The following is a 25804-nucleotide window of genomic DNA, read 5'->3' as shown; positions in this document are numbered from 1 at the left end:
AGTTCTACTCAACACCTAATAGTAAAATGGTAGATTTTGGGAAAATTTATGTTACAGAACTTCATTTGTAATATTGACATTAATAAACCTAATTAGGAGTTATAAGCGAGATCAATAATCAAATTAATGTTTCTTTTATAGCTAATAAGAGCCTTTTTAAAAGTGGTTTGATGATGCCAGATAAGCCTTTAGAATGTGTTTCTCTGTATTTTTGTTTCTACAGATTATTAATTGAAGACAAAATAAACAGCTATGCAAAATTCTCATATGGATGAGTACAAAAATTCTAGTAATGGCAGCACAGACAATAGTTCAGAGGTAGTGGTAGAACAGTCTGCTGATTTCACTACTGAAATTATGAATGTTACGGAAATGGAACAGTCACCTGATGGATCTCCTAATGTGAATGCAACTACAGAAGAAAATGAAATAGCAAATGCTGTGGACCTTCCAGTGACAGAACGGAAGCAAATTTCCCTCCAGATTATGAAAAATTTTGGAAAACTGTAGAAAATAATCCTCAGGATTTACAGGCTGGGTGTATTTGCTTCAGTATGTAGAACAGGAGGTTAGTAGTTTTTTAAATGGGACTAAAGGGGTGGATTAATCAATTATTAGACTGGGCCTTATTGTTTTATAATTAAAGTTGCCTTTTGAAAATTAGTTTTTAGATTAAATTGAATAACATTGGATAGATACATTTTTTTAACTTCAAAAAACCTTATGGCATTTATAGTACAAGTCTAATATTTGTAATAATTTGTGTGTGTATATCTGTGTATCAAATCCGTGAATGAAAAGTTACCTTGTAGTTTGACAGAATTAGTTCCTTTTGTTTCAAAGCATAAGACTGCATTTGCAGATAAAAGGACTGCTTTGTGCGTGGTTTTTATACCTGTCATTTTTTTTTAATTTGAGATAATACATTTGAAAGGCATAATAAATATATTTGTGACAAAAACTTCCAAGATGTTTAAATACCCTATTTTATTTTCATCAGAATCACTTGAGGGCTGCCAGGAAAGCGTTTGATTTGACAAATTTTTCATACACTATCCCTATTGCTATGGTTACTGGAAAAAATATGCAGACCTTGAAAAGCGGCATGACAACATTAACAATCAGATGAGGTGCGTACATACTGAACAAGTTATTTCCATTAGGTACTGTAAGCCAAATGACAAAACAAAAACTTTTTTTGGCTGGCAGTACCTACAATTTTTGGTCAAACAATTTTATAGGGTATTTATTTGCATTTGTCACTCTTGTGGCATTTGTAGCTAATATTTTCTCTCTTGTTGGCAGGTGCTGTTTAAACCTCTACAGTTTGTCAAGCTTTGCAGTGCAAGCCTCTGTATTACACTGCAGCTTAACAAGTAGGGCAGGGCTTTTCTCTCACTTACATTTATTTCTCATTTTCCAAACAATATAGTTGGTTTGCTAGTCACATTTGCTACGTCTTATTGCATTTTTGGTCAGACGCTGTCATTGGTGCTCTAATGGGTCTGTGCCCTATGGTCTGTAACCCAAAGCCTGCCCACACAACCCGGTCAGAATGCAGGGACTGCTGCGCTTTGAAGATCAAGACTCTGCACGTGGGGATCAGACATGGCCATGTCTATCCAACCTCCACCCAAATGGTAATGGTAGATTATTTAAACAAAATTCCAGTAATTAGTATTTCTAAGGGTTCACCGGATAACACAGTGTTGCCTCTCTGTTAATACATAATTAAATATTTGAAGTACAGTTTTTGTTGTTTTCCTTCTTAGGTGTACCGCCGGGGGCTTTCAGGCAATACCTCTTAGTGTTGACCTTTGGATACATTATATAAACTTCTTAAAAGAAACATTGGACCCTGGGGATTCTGAGACAAACAGTACAATAAGAGGGTATGTGAAACTCTGATACTCATTTGTGTTCAAAGATGAACTTATAAATTATAAGTCAAGTATTCGTATGTTGATATAGAGTATTCATGAATGTTACAACCTAAAAGTTTGACTTCCGTATATTTTCACTATTCAAAAAGAATGATACATGTAATAAATGTATGCATGATTATTAAAAAAGCAGATAATAAAGTTCCCCTCCATTTCATACCCCCCTGTTCCACTCTCCTGGTTAATGGCTTGATGTATGTTCTTTCAGATACATACAGATGCACATATATGTGTATACCATATCCTTTTTTTAACAGAATGTTTTGGAATCTTAACCATAATTTTTTAACATTGCAAAGTATTTTACACTATCAAGAATTTGGTACTATATCAAGGTACCAAATTCTTATTTGTAGGGAATAATCAGTGCTTCACTGAACATCTCTGTAAGCATATTTGTATAGAGATGTTCCAAAAAGAATTCTGTCAAAAGGAATACATAGCTATATTTTATCAAATTTGTCTTCAAAAGTGGTATTTTAAAGCCCTGCAGTGTGTGAGGGTAGTCATTTTTCCCATAGCTAGAGCACATTTATCTTTAACCTTCTCAATGGTATCACTTTTTTTTTTTTTTACATATCTCTAAATCACTTATCCTGGTTTGCCATCTTTTTATATGCTTGTATAAGTTATTTTCACATTGCTTGTTCATATGATTTGCTCCTTTTACCTTTGCATTATCTTTTTCTTACTTACTTTAGGGATTTTAAAATTTTTTTGGTTTTTATTTCTATTCAAGCATGTATATGTAGTTTGAAAAGTCAGGATTGAACTGCTTGTAACAAAAAGTAAACCTTTGACCCCTCTTCAGATATTTTAGCTGTTCCTTGTATTTTCTAACATGCTTGTAGTAGTAGCTCTCTACTGCTTTTTCTCTGTCTTCATTAGCTGAGGACATTATGAGTCTGTTATGGTAGCTAAGAATTTTAGTTCATTTCTGTCCTGTCATTCCATTCCTCATTTTTCCAAATGGGTAGGCTTCATAGCCTTTTGTTTTTCCTGGAGTTAATTACTATTCTGCTGCTTCCCCCTTTTTCCATTTGCCTAGATTTTTTGGAACATTTAGAAATTTTTCGCCTTCTCCAACAGCTACTTTCAGTAGTCTATACTAAAACTACTTTACATAATGTACAAATGCTTTGTAAATTATTTTGGGAGTTAAAAATTCAACCTAATATGAAAATTCTAAAAGAATTTAATTACACACTGAAATCTATAAATTCCACTTTTTCCCTTCCCTGTTGGAGCTGTCCCTCCTGGTACCTTCTCTTATGTAATCTGGACTGGTTGTTCTGTTCTTTTTCTGCCACAGCAGTTGTTTGGGGATTTTTTTTTAATTTAAATTATTGTTCACTTAAGTTTGGGAATTTTTTTTTATCATGATTCTAGGATATGTCTTTACCCTCATTTTTGGTTTCTGGCTCTATTTGTTAAGAGTTATTAGATCCTGCACTTTCTTGGTTCATGCTTACCTTTTAGAGAAGTACATCCTATTATTTGATAAAGGATGCTTGGGGGGAAAAAAAGAAATCAAGGCCTGTATGACTCAAACACCCAAATTGATGGTCCAGTGGGATGTAGAGTTGAAAGTAATTTTTCTGTAGGGCTTTGAAGGTATCTCTTCATTCACTTACAGCTTCTGGTGTTGCTGTTCAGAAGTATGATATCATTCTTCCGGATTCTCTTAATATGAGTTGTTCTTTCCTCATAGAAGCTTTTAAACTGTTCTTATCTTTGATTGAATGCAATTTTCTAATGATGTGCTTTGGTATGGATTTTTTTTTTCCTAAATCGGTTTGTGTTTTCTTAGTGGGCCTTTTCAATCTGGAATGCTTATGTCCTTCAGTTCTTAGAAATGCTATTGTGTATATTCATATTTTGATATATTTTCCTTAGATTTCACTATGGTTTTTATTATCCAAGACTCTTTCTTGTTCTTTGTTCCTTTTCTTATATTCTCCTTTTCTCCCATGGCTGCATATCTTTTTATGCTTTCTTTCTTTTTTTTTTTTTTTTTTTAAGACTTCATTTATTTATTTTTAGACAGAGGGGCAGGGAGAGAGAAAAAGAAGGAGAGAAACATCAGTGTGTGGTTGCTTCTCCTATGTCCCCCACTGGGGGCCTGGCCCGCAATCCAGGTGTGTGCCTTGACTGAGAATGGAAGTGGCGACCCTTTGGTTCACAGGCCAGTGCTCAATCCACTCAGCTACACCAGCCAGGGCTCTTTTTATTATTCCTTTGAGGATATTAAGGATACTGGAAGTTTTTCTCTGCTCCTAGCATTGTTCCTCTGAAGTTTTTGTTTTTTTTGTTTGTTTTTATCTCTGACATGTCTGATTTCTGGATTAGATATTAGTAAACTGAATGGAAGTTCTCTGTGTTTTGTATTGGGATCCATTTCTAGCTGGCCTGGAGGACCTAACAGTAAAGTGATCAGGTAGCTACTGGGATTGTTGGAGTCCCAGTGATGGCATCATATCTTACTCCCATTCCAAACAGTTTCTTCATTGAAGGAACATTTGAATTTCTGGGGAATGTGTACCTAGTTTCTGAATTTCCATAGTTGGGCAGGAAATAAGGTTTCATATTTCTGACCCTTCATTAATCAGATCTTTTTAATATTCTATCTTTTTATCATCTTTCCTCTCCCAACTTCCTCCACTTTCTTAGTACCTGGTGCATTAATTTCCTGAATCATTTTGAGTTTCTCCAGAGGCTGTGACATGTATTTTACTCTCTTAAAAACCTTACACACAAATATATGCATGTATGCATGTATACATATACACACTCTTAATCCTTTATCTGTATATATCAAACATATTTCCTACAGTTTTGGCATACCTTTTGATTTGTTTAGGGTATGCTTTTATCATACAGAGGTTTTGTTTTGTTGCTGTTGTTCAGTGTTCAGTCTTATATTGGTTTATGAGTTCTGTGCCTATCTTGCCAAGAATATATAAATCTTGTATTCTGTTTTTTAAAATAGCTTTTAAAAAATCATTTATCTGTCATTTTGCTTGTGTCCTTTGTGAAATAGAGATTAACCTTTTTTAAAATTTATTGAATAGTCCAGCTTTTCTGCATTGATTTAAACTACCTTCTTTATCATATGCTGAATACTCAGTATACATTGATATGTTCTTTTGAAACATTTTTCTGTTCCCAGGCAAGTGCCACAACTTTAATTACTATAGCTTCCTAATTTCTTTTGATTATTTTCAGGAAAACTCCTGCATTTTCATTACACAAAATATTTTACATTTTTGGTAATCCAAATGTATGTTAGAATTTGTTTTTTTTGCTATTCACCACAAGATTTATTAGAGCTTTGATTGGGATCCTAGTTAAAGTTATGGATTAATTTAGGTAGGTATAGTTGGAGACTGTTAAAATCTCCTCTCTGATTCTAAAATACTTATTTAAAATAGTATCTAAGGGTTTTATCCCATTCGGGTTCAAATCTATGATTAAATTGTTTACAGAAATGGTCTTGACATATGAGTTCAGTATTTAAAATATATATTTTTGTAATCAAACTAGAATTATGGAAATAAATTTATTTAACCCTCACCCTAGGAGATGCTATTGATTTTAGAGAGAGGGACGAGGGGAGAGAGACAGAGATTGAGGAGAGAGACATAATCCATTGTCTCTCCAACGTGCCCCAACCAGGGACTGAATCTGTAACCCCAGCATGTGCCTGACCAGAAATCAAACCCACAACCTTCAGTTTGCAGGATGATACCTTCCATGGAATGGAGCTACACTGGCCAGGGCTGGAATTTTATTTGTATTTATTTATTTACTTGTTTATTTATTTTAGAGAGTTGGAGAGAGACAGAGAGAGAGAATTTCGAAATTCTTTTTGTTTCACTTATTTATACACTCATGATGACTCTGTGTAGTGCCTGACTGGAGGTTGAACCAGCAACCTTGGTGCATAGGGGTGATGCTTTAACCAACGGGCTACCTGGCCAGGACTAATTGTGGAGTTTTAGAATTAGGAAAGATTTTGAGAGTTTTAAGATATATGACTTTCATTACTTTACAAGGCAGCTGGATCCCTTTTTGGAGAGTTATTTTGCCTGAAAATTATTTCTTAAATTGATAATAATTGTCTGTATCTTCTGCCATAAATGAATCTATTCAGCAACATTTCAAGTTTAAAAAAATACATGTTTGCAGTGTGTATGTTTGAATTTTAATTTTATGGTAAAACTACATAAAAGTATATTTTATTTCCTTTATGTTTTCTCACATTTTTAAGCAGCTCTGCACATTCTTTATTATTCCTTCTTTTAATCTATTTGTATAGGAAGCAGTTAAATATTTTTAATTTATCATTACCTATTTTATTTTTAAAGTTTTTTAAATTGAATTTTAATTGATATATATTGTAGTAGTAGTAGCCCTCTCAGCCACAATTTTGCTTTTCACAGTTTCAGTTCCCTGTGGTCAGCCATGGTTTGAATATATTAATTGGAAAATTCCAGAAATAAATAATTCATAAGTTTTTTTAAGATTTTGTTTATTTAGAGAGAAGTGAAGGGAGGGAGATAAACATCAGTGTGTGGTTGCCTCTTGCACGGCCCTACTAGGGACCTGGCCTGCAACCCAGGCATGTGCCCTGACTGGAAATTGAACCACTGACCCTTTGGTTTGCAGTCCATCACTCAGTCCACTGAGCCACACCAGCCAGGGCACAATTCATAAGTTTCAAGGTCTGTGCCATTCTGAATAACATGATGAAATTGTGACTTCCTCTCTCTCTCATGCCTGAGATATGGGAATCATTCCTTTGTCCATTATATTCACACTGTATATGCTACCTGCTTGTTAGTCCCTCAGATTGACTGTAGTAGTATTGCAGTGCTTGTGTTCAAGTAACCCTTATTTTACTTAATATGGCCCCAAAGCGCAAGAGTAGTGATTCTCGTGATTCAGATATGCCAAGGAGAAGCCGTAAAGTGCTTCCTTTAAGTGAAAAGGTGAAAGTTCTCGACTTAATAAGGAAGAAAAAATGTCGTATGCTGAGGTCGCTAAGATCTACGGTAAGAGCAAATCTTCTAATCATGAAATTTCAAGAAGGAAAGATAAGTTTGTGCTAGTTTGTTGAGAGACCACATTCACGTAACTTTATTATAATTATGATTGTTCTACTTCATTGTTAGTTAATCGTTGTGCCTAATGTATAAATTGAACTTTATCAGAGGTATGTATGTATAGAAAAAAAAATAGCTGGACTCAGTTCTGTCTGTGATTTTAGGCATCTGCTGGGAGCCTTGGAACTAATTCCCTGTGAATAAGGGGTAGCTACTGTGTATCAGTTTGAGGTATACAACTTAATGATTCGATATTTGTATATATTGCAAAATATAGAAATAATATTTTTAAGGTGCATTTATCTTAGAAAGATAATTTAAAGGTAATTTAATTTTTCAGAACTTTTGAGCATGCTGTTCTAGCTGCAGGAACAGATTTCCGATCTGACAGACTGTGGGAAATGTATATAAACTGGGAGAATGAACAGGGAAACCTGAGAGAAGTTACAGCTATATATGATCGTATTCTTGGTATTCCAACACAGCTGTATAGTCATCATTTTCAGAGGTAGGTGGAAAAATCAGATCATTAAAATATGTGATTACTCAGGCTATTAATTCATAATAGTGGAGATTATAATTCTCTTGAAATGTTAAGTCTGTTAGATGCAAGCGGGAATGTTATTTTTGTCCAGAATCACAATTTATACATTTTTAAATTTAGACATTTTCCCATGTATCTTATGAATTGGTTAGGAATTTTACTGTTTTTAGACATCAGTTTCTCCTTACATTTTATAGGTGAGGAAACAACAGGAATCTGTCTTTGACTGAGGTTTCAGAGTAGTGAAGGAATGAGTAAATAGAATCTTAGTTTAATTATTGTTTGCAGTACTAAATTAACCCTGTACATGGCACATAAAGATGCTTGTTTAAAACTTAACTGATATACTAAATGTATGTGCTTGTGATTCATGTAATACCTATATCCAAATGGTGAAGTATGTATTTTATGTAGTAAGCCCTATCTATAGTCAAAGCATCAAAATCGTTTCATTTCAGTTTTCTACTATGATTTTCCATTAAAACTGGTATCATTTCATTTTAATTAGAACTGTTATTAAACAGCTATTTCTGTGTGCAAGTTCTGATATACTCAAAGTATCTAATTGATATGGACTCAGTCTTTCTGATCAAGAAAATAGAACTGTGTTGAAGTATATGCTTCTTTAAACTGTAATATTTTATAGTTCATGCTGTTGAGTATCCTTATAATCATTACTTTAAACACTCTATTTGATAAATTGCTTGCCTTTTCATTAGCTCTTCTGGAGAATTCTCTTGTTCTTTCATTTGGGGTTTTTCTTTGTCTTCCCATTTTGCTGCCTCTTTATGTTTGTTTCTATATAACAGGTAGATCTGTAAGACTCTGGTGCAGGCCTAACTCATACCCTGTTTGTGACTTGCCCTATTTGGAGGGCCACCTATTTGGAGGTATCAGTGGTCCACAGTGTGTGTGGCTTCCTCTCCTGGGCCTTTGTGTGTGCAAAAAGAACCTGGCTGCACTTCAAGGCTGGCTTTTATTATTGCCAGGCCCAGGGAAGACTCTGCTGAAGTCTTAGAGCTCCCAGCGATCTTCCTCTGCCTGCAGACTTTCTGTAGCATTAATCAGTTTTAATGTCTTAACAGCTCTACTCATCAGCTGCAGGGCTTAAGCACCACAAGGTGGGCAGAGTAATGCCTATAGGCAGGGCTATTGTCCTTCAGGCTGATGCCTCTTGGTGGGGAGTACTCTGCCTGAGATGGCTTCTGTAGTATGGGGAATGACTCAACATAGGGATCCTGATGGCTGACTGTTTAGTTCTCTCTCTAGAATCACCAGTCCCAGACTCTACTCCCTTGTCTCTAGTCCACTCTGTCCTCCCTTGCTGGAGCCCAGAGTAAATGGCTGTAAATGGCATTTTGTTTGTTGGCCCTTTAAGACACTGTCTACATCTCTAGCCATATCTCCCTGGTAGACAGAAACCCTGCCATTTTTTACAACTGTATCTTATTTGGGTTCCTTTCCTGATTCTGTTGTTGTAAGTTGGGGTAGCCCAGTAAGTTGGTAAGTTGGTTTAGACCCCACCCTCAGGGGGAATCTCCTGTCTGTAGGAATATCCCTCTGGAACTTTTGCTGCCACCTGTGGGAGCCCAGCCAGTCTTTTCACGCCTGCTCTGTACTCCCTACCAGTCTCATTGTGGGTGAAGTGGCTTCCTCCATCTGCCTGTGTTTATAATGCTTCTCTCCAATTGGTGTTCAGTTGGTGGTTCGGGATGATTTTCTATAACTTAGTTCTAATTCCAGTTTTGTCCTGTGGTAGGTTAGTGTAGCTTCTACATGTTCTACTGCCATCTTGGGTCCTCTCATGTGGTAGTATCTTTCTCCAACTGACTTCAATAAGCATAATAATTTTTAGGTCTCTCAATGCTGTCTCAAGTGGTAAGACTTCATTCTTTTTATGGCCAAGTAATATTCCATTTTACATATTTACCCCACATCTTTTTTATCCTCTTACCTGTTGATTGGAAGTTTGGCTTCTTCCATATCTTGGCTATTACAAATAATGCTGTAGTAAGCCCTGGCTGGTGTGGCTCAGTAGATTGAGCTCTGGCCTGCAAGCCAAAGGGTTGTTGGTTTGATTTTCTAGTCAGGACACATGCCTAGGTTGCAGGCCAGGTCTCCAGTTGGGGGCATGTAAGAGGCAACCACATGTCGATGTTTCCCTCTCCCTCGCTCCCTCCCTCCCTCCCTGTCTCTCTCCCTCTCTCTCCCTTCCCCCCTTTGTCCCTCTTTTACTCCCTCTCTTCCCCTCTCTCTAAAAGTAAATAAATAATCTTGGGGGGAAAAGAAGGAAAATGCTGTAGTGAACATAGTGGTGCATATATTCTTTCAAATCAGTATTTTGGTTTTCTTTGGTATATACCCAGAAGTTGAATTGCTAAATCATAAGACAGTTACATTTTTAATTTTTAAAAAGATTTATTTACAATATTTTTTTTAGAGAGAGAGGAAGGGAGGGAGAAAAACATCAATGTGTAGTAACAAACATCAGTTGGTTGCCTTTTGCATGCTACTAATTGAGGACCTGGCCTGCCACCCAGGCAAGTGTCCTGACTGGGAATTGAACTGGTGACCTTTTGTTTTGTGGGAACAACCCCCAGACCACTGAGCCACACCTGTCAGGCTCATTTTTAATTTTTTGAGATAACTCCAAACTGCTTTCCATAGTGGCTGCTCCAATATACATTCCTACCCATGGTGTTGGAGGGTTCCACTTTCTCCACTTCTTCGATAACTTGTTTGTTGATTTTTGTTGTTGTTTCAAACAAAGACATATGGAAAGATTATTTTACAAGAATGAGTTACACACATGCAAGTGGTAAGTTGTAGGGCAATTTTAAATAACTTGATCAAAAAAACAAAATGAAAGATATAAAAATGCATGGCTGTATTTCAGTTTTCTGCTGGCCCGTGGATATTGATTTATTGATGATAGCCATTTTGACAGGTGTGAGGGATATGTCATGGTGGTTTTAATTTACATTTGTCTGATGGGTAGTGGTGTTAAGCATCTTTTCATATGTGTATTGGCCATCTTTATGTCAACTTTGGAGAAGTGCTTCTTCAGGTTCTGTGCCCATTTTTTAAATGGATTGTTTTTTGGTGTTGAGTTGTATGAAATCATTGTAAAATTTGGATGTTAACCTTTTATATGTATTGGGAATATGTTCTCCCATTCAGTGTTTTTGTTTTCTGTTTAAAAATGTTTTTTAATATGTATCCTTTTTTCCTTTTCATTTTGTTGATGGTTTCCTTTGCTGTGCAGTAACTTTCAATAAGAATGAATCTTTTTCTTTAATTTATTGACTTACATTTTATTTTTTAGAGAAAGATGGTGGGGCAGACTGACAGACAGACATCTGTTTGTTGTTCTGCTTATCCATGTATTCATTGGTTTCCCTAACTGGAGATTGTACCTGCAACTGTGGCTTATCAGGATAACACTCTAGGCAGCTAAGTTACCCAGCCAGGGCTGTGTAATGGGTTTTTTTTTTTGTTTGATGTAATCTCACTTATTTTTCCTTGCCCAGGAGATATCAGAAAAATAAGAGAAATGTTTGAGATTTTACTGCCTATGTTTTCTTGTGACTTTTTGAGTCTTACATTTAAGTGTTTAATCTGTTTTGAGTTTACTCTTGTACAAGGTCTTTGCAGGAAAAGTTCAGCCATTGTTGATATAACAAGAATGGTTTGCACAATTTCAGTGTAACCTGTCAACCAAGAAGCATGGACTGGAATGTGCATGCATTCAGATGATTCAGAAGGCCACAGCTGTGGGCAGCTGGTGATTAGCAGCTTCATCATGACAACGTGCCTGCTCATTCATCACATATCATCCAGTGTTTTGGTGAAACATCAAATCACCCAGGTGATTTAGCCACCCTATGACCTAGGTTTGGCACCTGTGACTTCTGGCTTTTTCCAAAACTAAAATCACCTTTGTAAGGGAAGAGATTTCAGATCGTAGATAAGATCAGGAACGTAATACAGAGCAGCTGATGGTAGTTGGCACAACTGTGTGAGGTCCCAAGGTGCCTACTTTAAAGGGGACTGAGGCATAATTGTCCCAGTACATATAGTGTTTTTTGTACCTTGTGTCTTCTTCAGTAAATGTCTCTATTTTTCATATCACATGGCTGGATACCTTTTGGATAAACCTCTTATGTGATATAAGAAGGTGGTCTAGTTTCATTTTTTGTGCCTGTCCAATTTTCCCAACACCATTTATTGAGTGGTCTGTCTTTACCCCACTGTATGTTCTTGCCTCTGTTGTCAAATAATAATTTACCATATAGGTGTGGGTTATTTCTAGACTCTCTTCTGTTCCATTGATCTATATGTCTGCTTTTATACCATTACTATGCTATTTTGATTATTATATCCTTTTAGTATAGTTTGATATCAGGTAAGGTGGTACTTCCAGCTTTGTTCTTTCTCAAGATTGCTGTAGCTATTCGGGGGCTTTTGTGGTTCCATGTAAATTTTTGGATTGTTCTAGTTCAGTGAAATATTCCATTGGTATTTTGATGGGAATTGCATTGAATCTATAGATCACCACAAAGGTTTTAAACATGACAAAAAGGGGTGCCTTTTCATAAACCAGTTTTCCTACAATCTAACATAAAGCTAAAATCTATGATTATAAAAACCCTACTTTTAGCAAGGAAATAAAATATGACTAGGAGATACTGTTCTGAGTGCCCTGTAACTTCTTTAATCCTCACAGTAAATCAGGGAGGTATAGATACTGTGAAAGATTAAAGTGTTCACATAAGGTCACAGCATTAGTAAGTGGTTGGAAGCTGACTAGAAACTAGACAGTGTTACCCTGAAGTTCTTATACAGTGTCCTCCAAATCTTTTTTTTTTTTAAATGAATCATTCCACTAGGATTTTTTCTTTAATTTTATTATTTTTTAAATTTTATATATGTATATATTTATAAATTTTTAAAATCATATAACATATATTTATAAATATATGTAAATATAGAGAGAGAGAGAAAGAAAATTTTGATTTGTTGTTCCACTTCTTTGTTCATTCATTGGCTGACTCTTATATCTGCCCTGACCGGAGATCAAACCTGCAACCTTTGTGTATTGGGACAATGTGCCAACTAACTGAGCTCCCACTAGACTTTTAAAAGTGCATATACATTTATAATAAAAATTTGTTGATTGCATTATACATAGTACTGTTTGATGTGCCTTTTTTTCACTTAATATATTGAGAACCACTGCTGTTTAATGTGCTTTTTTCACTAATATATTGAGAACCACTTTCTTTATCAGTGTGTAGCAAACTTACAAGTAGTGTTTATGTAGGTAAATCTTACAGTTGTATAAGTAGATTCACATGACTATCTACTTTGAGAATCACCGAAATATTTTCTTTTGCGTAATATACTCATCCTATTTAAAGTCATTTAGTTAGCACTTGCCATGTAACAGATGATAAACTTTTTATGTTACAGGAACAAAATCTCAAATCCCTCAGCTATGTGTGAGTGGGCTTGGCCTTATGGAAATGAAATATGTTAAGAAAAGTACTCTAAGTGCTACAGTAGAAATATTTCTGTTATACAGATGTACATATTGGATATACAGTGTTGGTCCAGAAGGTGTCCAGCCATGTGATATGAAAAATAGAGACATTTATTGAAGATGATACAAGAAATATTGTACATAGGACAGTGATGCCTCAGTCCCCTTCAAAGTAGGCACCATGGAACCTCACACAATTCTCCCAATTGCCATTAGGTGCCCCATCATATTTTCCTGGGTCTCATCAGGAGCCTGAAATCTCTTTCCTTTCAAAGGTGATTTTAGTTTGGGGAAAAGCCAGAAGTTGCAGGGTGCCAAATCTGGGCTTTAGGGGGTCTGGGTCCACCTGGATGATTTGAAGTTTTGCCAAAAAACTGCATGAAATGTGATGCATGAGTAGGCGTGGGGTTTTTTGTTTGTTTGTTTGTTTGTTTGTTTTGGATGAAGCTGCCAATCACCAGTTGCCCATAGCTGCCACCTTCTGAATCATCCAAATAGTTTCTGCAGGGCAGTGTTCAAGTTTAACACAAAACTTGAGGCAGATTTGTTGCTGTTCTTGCTCATTTCGCATGCAACAGCCACACAGTACACATGCTCACTCAACAGCGTGTGCTGTCCCCAGTGACTACTACAGTTAAGTCGTTCATGCATGTTCATTTCAGTCCACTCTCCTTGGATGTTAAATTACACTGATGTCACACAAACTGTTCTTGTTATATTAACAGTGATTAGTCCTTTTGCAGACAGACCTCGTACACTGAATATTTAAGAAAATGTCTAATAAATCTTCTCAGCATCAGGATTTTGTAATGTCTTTCCCAGATCTAGTTTTTGGAAGTTCCTAACCCCTAGAAATACCCATGTACTGATAATTTCCTAAAGGGTGGGTGATTTATACTTTTATTACTAATACCTTTTTCACTTCCATTTTTCTGGTGAACTCCTGTTTCTCAGGAACATACAGCTTAATGTTTTCTCTGGGAATCTTTCTCAGTTCATTCAGGTAATAGAAAGTATCTTCTGTCATTTGTGTCATCACTTTACCTATTTATCTTAGCACTAATAACACTGTTGTATCTTCTGTATCCTTCACACATCTGTTTTTGAAGCTTATTAAATCTTTTTCTTAACACCTAGAAAGAGAGAATAATGTATTAGACACTCATCCATTCTTTATTAAAGAAAAAGCTGATGGAAAATTACTGCTTAGTATTATGCATATTTTATCACCATTTGAAAGACTGTACAATGTAGCACTTATTTTAAATTCATACTCTGTAAGTAATTTTCAGTTTTATCTTATTCAAGTTTCTTGCCTGTATTGTGGCCTCCATTTTGAGTTTTAACATCTGAATATTAAATTGTTTATTGGTTACTATGTATTTGAGAATTACCTCTTTATTTTTGATGTTTTTAAAATAAGGCAGTCTGCATTTTTTCCTCCCAGTAGTGAAATGATCCAGGTTAAGCTTTTTATCTGTAGATTTTGCATAATTTAAATTATTTTCTAATGTCATTTGCATACATTTGTGAAAGTCTAAAAATCTAGGTGTGTCAGTAGCCTAAATGAATTTTAAGAGACTTGGGAAATTCATGTAATATGTGGTACATGTACAACCATGTCCGTTAATTACATTGAAGAGGTAGATTTGGGTCAAAGGCTTGGTCACAATACGAAAGATTTATCTGAGAAGATTGGATTTTAGCTTGACTGCTGGATAAACCTACTGAAATTATTTTGACAGGAGGGGCTTATGATTGTGTTTATTCTTTTGTTTTTCAGTTTTAATTTTTGGTAACATTTTTGGTAGTAGTATTGGGGTGGGCATGAGAGTTGTGAGACTAGAGGCAGGAAGACCAGTTTATCCAGGTGAAAAGTGAACAAGGCATGAAGGTGTTTTATTAGTAGAACTAGGTATTCAGTGGAATATAGGTGTTAATTTAAGTGGAAGACATTGGGAAACTGATTCGCTAATAGTACCGTTAATCAAGATCAGAAATGTGGAGGGTGTTGAAATGTGTGGGTGAAGACAGTTTAAGACATTTTGTATATAAGTTTCCAAATTGAGATAGTAGAGATATTTAGCTCCTACAATTAGTGTGTTGGGTTAAAATTTGTGTATATATATGAATTAATTTGTCTGAATGAAATGAAATATTTTTTCAAAATGATCTTTGCTTAAAATTAATCTATATTTTGCCATGTATAATGCACATTCACATTTTTGACCCATGTTTTCAGGGGAAAAAAATCTTTTAATTTTTAATTCAATTTTTATATTTAGATACTTGTTTTTTTATATTAAAAAAGTTTAGCATTTATTCTTTAACATAATATGGTAGAAGAAATTTTATGTAACAAATAATTACAAAACCCGAGAACAGATAGACCGTATTTCAGGTACTACCCATGTATAATGCATATCCTTATTTTTCCCTTAAAAATTTGGGCAAAAAAGTGCACATTACACACAGCAAAATGCTGTGTATTTTTTGTGCATTGTTAATAATTGGATATATTAATGTGAAATTTAGGAGAAAAGTTGGGCTTGAGTTATAGTTCCAAGTCATAATGAACTTATTATTTAACTGTATTAATAATAAGATTTGCTAGAGAAATATGTAAAAATAGGTGATAACAAAATGCAGAGTTGAATCCTTAGGAATACTTAGCCTTTAGGGGCAGATAGTAAGGGGCAACCCTCAAAGGAGATCAAGAAGCAGTCAGAGACTTGGAGGAAAACCAAAGAAGTGGTAACTCAGAGTCATGGATGCAGAATGTTCTAAAAGGAAGGTGTGCTTATTATCAGCTTCAAGTACTGAAGACATCATTAGAGTAGAGACTGTGTATGTATTATGAAACAAGTGACCATTTAATTTTGCATGTAAAAAGTTCTTCATTACTTCAGGCTAATTTCAGTGGAGTGTTTGATACAGACACATGGATTCATGAATAATTGGGAGGTGGGGAAGGAAATGCAAACGTTGATCATTTACAAGTGATCATTTATAATTTAAATATGGATAACTATATTTAATTTTATAGTAACTTTGCAAAGTAGGGCACGTGCAGTTTTACAGAAGAAGAAACCAGGATTTAAAAGAAGGGGAAAATGTTTCTTAAGTCAAACTAATAATAGATAAAACTGGGATTGACTTTATGCCTGTCCATGCCTTCTCGATACTATTGCAAAGGCAGAAAGGAAATGAAGATGTCAGTAGACTGGTTTGTGAAGTAGTAGGCTGTGGTTTCGGTTTCTTTAAATCAGAGGTCCTTTGAAAGAGAAATGTGTAGTAGGAGTTAACAGAGCATGTATTTTTATTGTCTTTTAGATTTAAAGAGCATGTACAGAATAATTTGCCTAGAGATCTTCTGACTGGTGAACAGTTTTTCAGCTGCGAAGGGAATTAGCTTCTGTAAATGGACATAGTGGTGATGATGGTCCACCTGGTGATGATCTGCCATCGGGAATTGAAGACATCACTGATCCAGCAAAGGTAATTAGACTGATTTAAAAATCCATTGAGAAACTAGACTTTGTATCAATTTGACTGTGTATGAGATATTCTTTATAGCTCATATAAAGTTAATTTCTGATTAAGGTAAGTGGGAATTCTTTAGCTGGTATAGTTTAAATAGAAATTTAAGTAGAGAATATATTTTACTATGAGACATAGCTTAAAAAGAATATTTTGCCTAATTGTGCTGTACAAGCCCTATTTAAAAAACAAATTAGAAAGTGGGTTGTAAGGAAATTCTCTTACAAATTTTAGTGCTGTTAATTGTACTTGCATAAAATTGATAACAGTTTAAAACCTGCCACTATTCCAAGACTAAACTGTGTATAGATAATGGTAAAATGCAGTGATATTTAAACATTTCGGTATATAACTTGTGTGACTTTAAATTTTTTCATTTTCTTCCCAAGCTAATTACTGAAATAGAAAACATGAGGCATCGAATCATTGAAATTCATCAAGAAATGTTTAATTATAATGAGCATGAAGTTAGTAAAAGGTGGACATTTGAAGAAGGTGTAAGTGCTTTTATTTTGTAATTTTCTTGAAATATAGTAAGAGGAATGATGTATTTTTCAGTTTCAAGTAATGCCTATACTACTTTTTTTCCTTTACTTTTTTTACTACTTTCTATACTACTATTTTCTTTTCTTTTTTTTTTTCTTTCTTTACTTACTTATTTAAGTCATGGTATTTGTCCCATTTGTTGCTCCCATTACCATGTTTATCATTTTCCATGATCAGTTTCAGAATCTTACTAGATTTAGACTTCCTTGAATTGCAAGATATCTCTTTAATGAAGACAGTGCTTTTTACAATTTTTCAATTTTAAAAGTCAACTTTATTGAGTTATACTTTACACACAACAAATGCACCTATTTTAGGTATACAGTAAAATGAGGGTTTTCTTACAATTCTGATTTTTTATTTATGTTTTTAACAGCTTTAGATATAATTCACATATATAGTTCTCTTTATATAATTCAATAGTTCATTTAAATATTCACAAATAACTACAACTCAGTAAATTTTAGGATATTTTTTTCACCTCAAAAAGAAACCTTACCATATAGATCTCACCCCTCTATTCCTTTTTTTTTTAATGCACTCTGTTTTTTGCTCATTTGTATTCTTTTGTTTACAGGTTTTTTTTTTTAAGATTTTATTTATTTATTTTAGAAAGATGGGGAAGGGAGGGAGAAAGGGAGTGAAGCATCAATGTGTGGTTGCCTCTTGTATGCCCCTATTGGGGACCTGGCCCACAATCCAAGCATGTGGCCTGGCTGGGAATTGAACCAGCGACCCTTTGGTTCACAGGCCTGTGCTCAATCCACTGAGCTACACCAGCCAGGGCTTCACCCCTATTCCTTTACTCACTTGATACTCTTCCAACCCCAGTCCCAGCCCTAAGATACCACTGATCTACTTTCTGTTTTTATAGATTTTCCTGTTATGGCCTTTTATATTAATGAAATCATGCAATACAGTATTGGTAACCCTAGAGGATTCCAAAAACCCCATGGATACCAAAACCCTTGGCTGCTCAAGTTGCTTATATAAAATGGCACAGTATATGTATATAATCTACATTTGCATGTAGGGTACAGCAGGGTATGTCTATGCATCACTTGATTCATGTGGATCCAGCCTAATGCGTGGTGTGTGGTAAATTGAAGTTTTGCTTTTTGGGAGTTTCTAGGGTTTTTGTTTTTAAATATTTTCAATCTGTGGTTGGTTAAATCCATGGATGCAAACCCTCAGATGTGGAGGGTCAGCTGTATGTAGGTTTTTGTGGCTGGCTAACAAAATGATTTTTGACAAATGTGTGTGCATTGCGGTCACCACAAAAATCAGGATGTAGAACTATTCTGTCGTTCCCTTGTCCCCTTTTAGTCAGTAGCTCCATCCTACTTCTAGCCCCAGAGGCAACAACCACTGATCTGTTTTCTGCTGCTAAGGTGTGTTTAATTTTAAAATAAAGAATAAAATTTTCTGAATGTAAAAAAAAATTGTGTAGTTCTGTTAAAATAACTGAGTAAATGGAATATATATTCTCTTCCATTTGTAAAGCCTGAGGAGTTTTAATGTTAAATGTTTTTTTATCATAAAATATGGTGATTAAAATTTTTGGTTTATGAACAATTACAGTTTAAATAATGTTGTTAGTGTACTCATGCACATTGTGATGGTGGTTTACTTTCATTGCCATGTCACTTTGATTACAGATTAAAAGACCTTATTTTCATGTGAAACCATTGGAAAAGGCACAACTAAAAAACTGGAAAGAATATTTAGAATTTGAAATTGAAAATGGGACTCATGAACGAGTTGTGGTTCTCTTTGAAAGATGTGTCATCATGTGCCCTCTATGAGGAGTTTTGGATTAAGGTAAGAAATTATATGCTCTGAAACTTGAATATATTATGAACATTGATCTAGTGACTAACCTTTATTGTACTTGTCTGTTGAATGTTGTTCATATAACTATATCTGTTGCATTAGGAGATGGTCTGCTTGCAACCAGATTTGACTGCTGCATATGCCAACCTCGTTGCCTCTCTTCGTCCTTCCTTACAGAAACTAGTCTAGTGGTTCAATAAAGGTGCTGAATGGGTTTAAAAATAGAATTTTATCGTTCTGTCACATATTTAATGGCTTGCTCAACTGTAAATTATTCAGTATTTCCTCTGTTTCTGTATGTAGTATGCCAAGTACATGGAAAACCATAGCATCGAAGGAGTGAGGCATGTCTTCAGCAGAGCTTGCACTATTCATCTCCCAAAGAAACCCATGGTGCATATGCTTTGGGCAGCTTTTGAGGAACAGCAGGGTAAGAATGAGGCAATTCAGTTGATATTTGGGGAATTTTAAGTCACCTTTGGATAAAGATAAAGGAATTGAATCTTAAGGGATAATGTAGAGGTTAGTAAAAATTTTGTATAAAGGGCTAGATAGTAAATATTTTAGGCTTTGTGGGCCATATGGTCTCTTTCCTCACAGCTGTGCCATTGTAGCCCAAAAGCTGCCATAGACAATAAACAACTGAGCATGTTACATTTAGGAAGAGGGCTGGTACTTTTATCCTGTGTGCTGTTACTTGGCAGTACCTGGCATAAAGGATATTTCAGAAGTTTAAACAAAAGCATAAACAATGAATTACTATTTCTAGGTAATATTAATGAAGCCAGGAATATCTTGAGAACATTTGAAGAATGTGTTCTAGGACTGGCAATGGTTCGTTTGAGAAGAGTAAGTTTAGAACGACGACATGGAAATATGGAAGAAGCTGAACATTTGCTTCAGGATGCCATTAAGAGTGCCAAGTCAAATAACGAATCATCGTTTTATGCTATCAAACTAGCCCGACATCTTTTCAAAATACAAAAAAACTTTGCAAAATCAAGAAAGGTGCTTTTGGAAGCAATTGAAAGAGACAAAGTATGTATATTTTTTTTGGAGTATCTTTCTTAAAATAGCAGTGGTTTGTTTTTTGGTTTTTTTTTCCTTTTTGGCAACGATGATGAAAGATTTGGTCTGTATGTAATATATGTAATTACTAAATGAGGACAACAGTCCCTCTAAACTGATGTTGCCATTTTTTAAGTTTGCAGACATTGTGGCACTCTTTTTTTCCTCCATTTTTAGAAATTTTATAGCAAATTTACTGACTTTTAAGTAGAGGGCCTGGGAGAACAAAAGTATGGCAGTCTCCTACACTATAGCAAATGTAGCAGTGACACTAATTTTCCTTTTCAGACTATTTCCTTTTATATATCAATTGAAGAGCAGGCAGTGTATAGGAAATGCCTCATTTTTTCCCCTATTTTTACCTGATCCCAGGTCTAAGACACTGGCTTATAACAGTTTGCTTCCAGCTGCCGTTTAAGATGATTATCTACATTGTAAAATTGAATTTATTGGGAAGTACAGAGATCATTTTTAATGTTTTACTTAATATTTCTTATGGTAGGTCAAGCCACATTAGACTCAAGGTAGGCTATAGGCTTTTAATTTATTGGTATTGAACAATTTGCATATTGTTGGGGAAACACTAGGAAGATGTGCCCTAATGTGCCGATTAGTTTTTTTTCCCATTTTAACGTATGCTGAAAACATTTAACACATTCTAATATGGCACAATTTTCCATATGGAATTTTTCAAATTGAGACATAAAAATTAGGGCATTTTAAATATCTGTGGTCTAGACAAAATATCTTAGAAATATTATTAATTTATACTTTTTTACACAGGAGAACACAAAGTTATACCTCAATTTACTTGAAATGGAATATAGTGGTGATCTCAAACAAAATGAAGAAAATATCCTAAATTGTTTTGACAAAGCTATACATGGTTCATTACCTATTAAAATGAGAATTACATTTTCTCAGAGAAAAGTGGAATTTCTTGAAGATTTTGGTTCAGATGTTAATAAGTAAGATTTTAATCCTATATTATCTATTTGAATAGTAAGTGAGCATTGATAATTCTGGTTGGGAATTTGATGATTACTACAAATTAATATATTGTTAAATTTAAAATGTTTGCCTAAGTTTTTTCCTCATGTGTATGTGGGATAGATTCAATTTGCAGATGTGTATGTGCTTAATAGCAGGACATATGGTTTATTTCATTCCATATTTCAAAATTCTAGCATGGCAATAAAAAATGAGTGGTTAAGAGAAGGCAGGAAGCAGCAATCCCATTGAAAACGAAATGGGTCAAGGATTGAACCCTGAAACACAGAAACTTTTAGTATAGAGGCCACTACAAGTGCACTGATGGGACTAATATGGAATAGGAATGTCATTGTATTTCAAATTGGAAAAGAGGATGGACATGGTTCTACAGATGATGCTTAATGGCCTCATCTTTGTGTATTGTAAAAAGCTGAAAGTTGAGGGTAGTAGAAGGGTTCATTCTAAGGGATTTGGGAAAGGACAGATTTAAGATTTAAATTTACAAATAGAAGACTAGAAATTTGTTAGAGCATTGCTGTGATTCCCTTCTTAATGATTTTAGTAAGGAAATATCCCCGTTCCTGTTAGGCATGTGTCTTCTCTAATAATTCTGATTTAGAGATATCTACTGAAACAGCTGTGATAACATAAGAATTACTTTTATGTCTGTGTATTACATGTGGGGGTATACATTGTGATGGCTGAGTAAAAATTTATTTTTTATTATGCCGCTACAGTTGTCCCCACTTTTCTCCTTTTTGCCCACTTCCACCCAGTCTCCGCCAGCCCCACAGTCTCCCTACTGTTGTTCGTGTACCCCTGGAAGCCATCACCCATAATGTTGTTCAGGTCCATGGGTCATGCGTGTATGTTACTTGGTCTATCCCTTCTTTCTTCCAGCCTGCCGTAAGATTTTAATTAACCTCAAAAAATTTAGTGACGTTACATTTTAATACCATGACATATATATGTTGTGTGCTTGGTTTCAGTTAAATGTTTTGTAAGAATTATCTAATGTAAAATACGTAACGGTCCAGTGAGGGATATAGGTATGTTAATCTTTTGAATGGATGAAGAGGTTAAAGAGAGACTGGGCATTTTTCCCAAGGTTACTTAGCTATTAATGTGCAGTTGGGTTTAGAATTTACTTCACAGTCTGCTCTTGGCCGTCTCATGTCCTGTATATTTAGTGTCTTCTGTTTAGTTTGAACTGAAGAAAATATATAAAAAATGGGATATATAATTCTAGCTTTAATTCTAGTTAGATGCTATGGTGATCACAGAACTATGTAAGTGTGTAAAGTAGTATATAACTTAAGATTCGGGATCAGAATGGACATGTCCTTCATAGAGGAGGCGGAGTTAAGTACTGATACTGGTAAGCTAAAAAAAGGATAAAATGCAGAAGCAAGTTAAAGTTTATATAACAGCAACATGTGCTTGATTGAAGGGTTTTCTGAAGTTTGAAAGTGATGTTAATTGTGCTGTGCTTCAAAAGCTAGTCTTGGTTCAGAGAACATGCAGTACACAGTTGACAGTAGGAAGCTATTAAAGAGTTTTGATGAAGGTTAAATGACATTTTAATTTGGCAATAATATGTAGCCAGAGCAGAGGCTCAGTACAAAAAATGCCAATTAGGCCCTTGCAAATATTACTAGGGAAGGTCTTTAACATTAGACAGTATGTTGTGGTTGATTTATAAAAAGGGAGTAATATTGATAAATGTGAGTGAGCCACGTAAAAATTTAGGTAGCAGTGTAACGAGTTGATAAGAATTAATGTTGAAGTCAGACAAATATAGGCTTAAATCCTAGTCCTGTCACTTAATGAATTGTGTATTCTGCAGTTTTCAAAATTTCTCATGTGGAGAGTGAGTCTCTTTCTATCTGTACAGGTTGTTAAAGGAATTAAGGAAATTAGCCCATTTAAAGTGCTTGATAATGAGTAAACATTCAACCTGAAATTACTGGTATGAGCAGTTTTATCGCTGTGTGAACATTTTAGGGACCAGTATTGTAAATATTATTAAATTGTTTGCAAATTTAAAATTTAATGCAAGAGGCCTAGGGAAGTGTATAAGCATGTAAAATATTCAAGGTCATTTCTACATAGATGTTAATTATCTGTGTTCAGGTTTATGGATTACTATGAAAAAAGACGTCATTCTTTATTTAAAAGTAAAAAAACTGGGAAAGAAACTAATAAAAGGCCAGCTTTGTCTTTTAAAAAATATTTCAGGACGTTATCAAAAGCAAAATTGAAATCATGATTTTTTTTAACCCGGCCAATTTTGGGTTCAAGTGACATTGTTTATAAATGCTTAAGTGATATGTCACAGTCACCGCTGTATTAAAGGTTTTGTAGAACAACCAGTTGGTACTGGCAGTTTGATATTAATTGGTTTATAGCATGGCCAAATTTTAAATACTTTAATTGTACCTGGTGGCAGGTGTCTTCAATAACATTGGGTAAATTTAGATTCAAAAGTATAACACTAGTTGTAAAATTGTCAAGTATCATGTTGCACTGGACAAAATATCAAGGTCCTTGTCTGGGTTGTGTCATAGATTCTAAGGACAGGTTCTCCCCATGTTTTAGAAATGATAACACAGGTAGCTCTTGGCCATTAGTCCCATCAGCTTGAGGCTAACTGTACTACAGAAAAGTAGTTCATCAAAAATTATGGGACTCCTGGGGTGGGTCATATTCTCATCTCTAAACCAGTCATTCATCAAGGGCATAATGTAATTAACCAGGCTTGTATCTTTGAACCACATAGAGTGAGAAGGAAAGTACAGGGCAGTGTGTTTTCCCAAAGGAAATAAATCAATGAAAGGTATCTGGGGACAGGTTTGCCTGCTGGCTTATTTAAAAAATGGAAAAAAAAAATCAAAGGATGTTCTTTTGTGTTACTAATAACTTAAAAACTTGAAAATTTAACATTTTGGTTTTGTATATTCCGATGGTAGGTTATTTTAATTTCTTAGGCTTCTGAATGCTTATGATGAACACCAGACACTCCTAAAAAGAACAAGATTCGTTAAAAAGGAAAGCAGAAAATGGGTATGTACATTTGTTGAATCAGGAAGGGATGCTTAAAAGAAGAGATTTCATTGTGGAAATGCCTTTAAATACAAATATTTTAAAATGTTGCCTTGCATTGATAATTCAGATACTTTTATGATTTTAAAATTTGCATACAACTGAATGGTTAAGAACGTCAGTAAAACAAATGTACACAAGTGATGTTTATTTATTTGTCGAAGTGCTTATCTAAAGTTTTTAAATTTTCTTTTTACCTTTTATTTAGATCAGAAGAACCAGAAAGAAAAGAAAGCACACACAGAAGATACAACTTCATCATCTACACAGATGATTGAGGGTGATTTACAGGCAAACCAAGCTGCATATAATTACAGTGCCTGGTATCAAGTGAGTTTATGGAGTCATAAATGAGTTTTTTGCTCATAGTTGTTATTAAAAAGGCATAAATTAGGATAGTCTTTTTTTTAATAGAAAAACAACTCTTTGCTTCTGTTTCAGATTTTATCATACATTATTATTTTGTGGTTAAGTCTTGAAATTTCAGCAGTGAACACATACTTTAGTTATTTTTTATGGACTTAGCCATAGTTCTAGTATGCTAACATGTTTGCTTTTTCCTTTCAGTACAATTACCAGAATCCTTGGAATTATGGACAGTATTATCCTCCCCTCCAACTTGATGGGAACATACAAATATCAGATGGAGTGTGCAAAAGTACGAGACTTTTTTTTTTTAATGAGGGATGTAAAACATAGCATAAGCTTGTTTGTATTTGATAACTTGTCTTCCCTGTTTCTGTTTAATATGATTGTTAGTATAGGGGAAAATGTCACTTAGTAGCAAACCACAGATACTATTTCCTACCATTTATAAAGTTTACTTTTTATTGGAGAACTATTTTTTGATTTTTGCATTAAGTGGTCTAGAATTCTTTTGCAATGCATTTGCAACAGAGTTTTGTAGCCTTAAGGGTAGGAAAAAAACTGACTGCAAATAACGTCAGTGTAGGTACAAAATTCTGAAACTATGTAAGGGCTGATTATTAAGGATTTACATTCCTCTGTTAAAAAAAAAAAAAAAAAAAAAAAAAAAACACCAAAAATGCATTTTTAATCTTTCCTGACCGGGTTTTGTCTGTGTGTTTCAGTTATCCTTGTCAATTTTGATCTAACTGCAGAAGAGATACACTATTAAAATATTCTGTCTTGGAGTAGAGATTTCAAATCAGAAAATGGAATGTTTGCATCCCTTTAAGAAAATGAAAATCATATCAAAATGTTGTTTCAGGAGACTTTGTATGTACAATATTCATGTAAACTTGTGAGCACGCTTTCATTTTGATCAAACTGATCATCTTCATTTTTGTAATAAAATTGAAGACTCATCTACTAATTGTTATGATTTATTTGTGGGATCACCTAGGTAATATTAACATGGTTGGTGTTTTACTAGTTTTGAACTATGCTCTTCTTGAATTCAACTATTATCTTCTTGCCAGAATTTCTTAGACCCTTTATCTTTTTCATTCCTCTTAATCTCTGCTTTTGCCGTCTCACTGTATAGGAGTACTTAAAGATTTTAAGATGAGTATCCTTGGAAAATCCATCTAGACAGTGACTATTACTCTGTATTTAAGTCTTAGTG

General features: G+C 34.6%; 1 protein-coding gene and 1 non-coding gene across 2 annotated transcripts; both read left to right on the top strand.

Moving 5' to 3' along the window:
• The first annotated feature begins 224 nt into the window (after positions 1-224).
• Positions 225-25544, top strand: PRPF39 (pre-mRNA processing factor 39). The gene is given in 19 exon segments (XM_028508221.2): positions 225-460; positions 463-522; positions 525-568; positions 1001-1030; positions 1033-1130; positions 1773-1892; positions 7389-7556; positions 16468-16523; positions 16526-16632; positions 17064-17171; positions 18879-19006; positions 19008-19041; positions 19357-19483; positions 19823-20091; positions 20905-21089; positions 24102-24138; positions 24140-24181; positions 24430-24546; positions 24784-25544. Coding segments are annotated over 19 exon segments (2070 nt in total). The 5' UTR covers positions 225-252; the 3' UTR covers positions 24916-25544.
• On the top strand, positions 20163-20248 carry LOC114493734. The gene has a single exon (XR_003684335.1). It is a non-coding gene; the product is annotated as a small nucleolar RNA SNORD127 (small nucleolar RNA).
• Positions 25545-25804: the final 260 nt, after the last annotated feature.

Source organism: Phyllostomus discolor, chromosome 1, assembly GCF_004126475.2.
Source record: "Phyllostomus discolor isolate MPI-MPIP mPhyDis1 chromosome 1, mPhyDis1.pri.v3, whole genome shotgun sequence".
NCBI lineage: Eukaryota > Metazoa > Chordata > Mammalia > Chiroptera > Phyllostomidae > Phyllostomus > Phyllostomus discolor.
The sequence above is the reverse complement of the archived record's forward strand: the minus strand, read 5'-3'. Positions and strand labels throughout refer to the sequence as shown.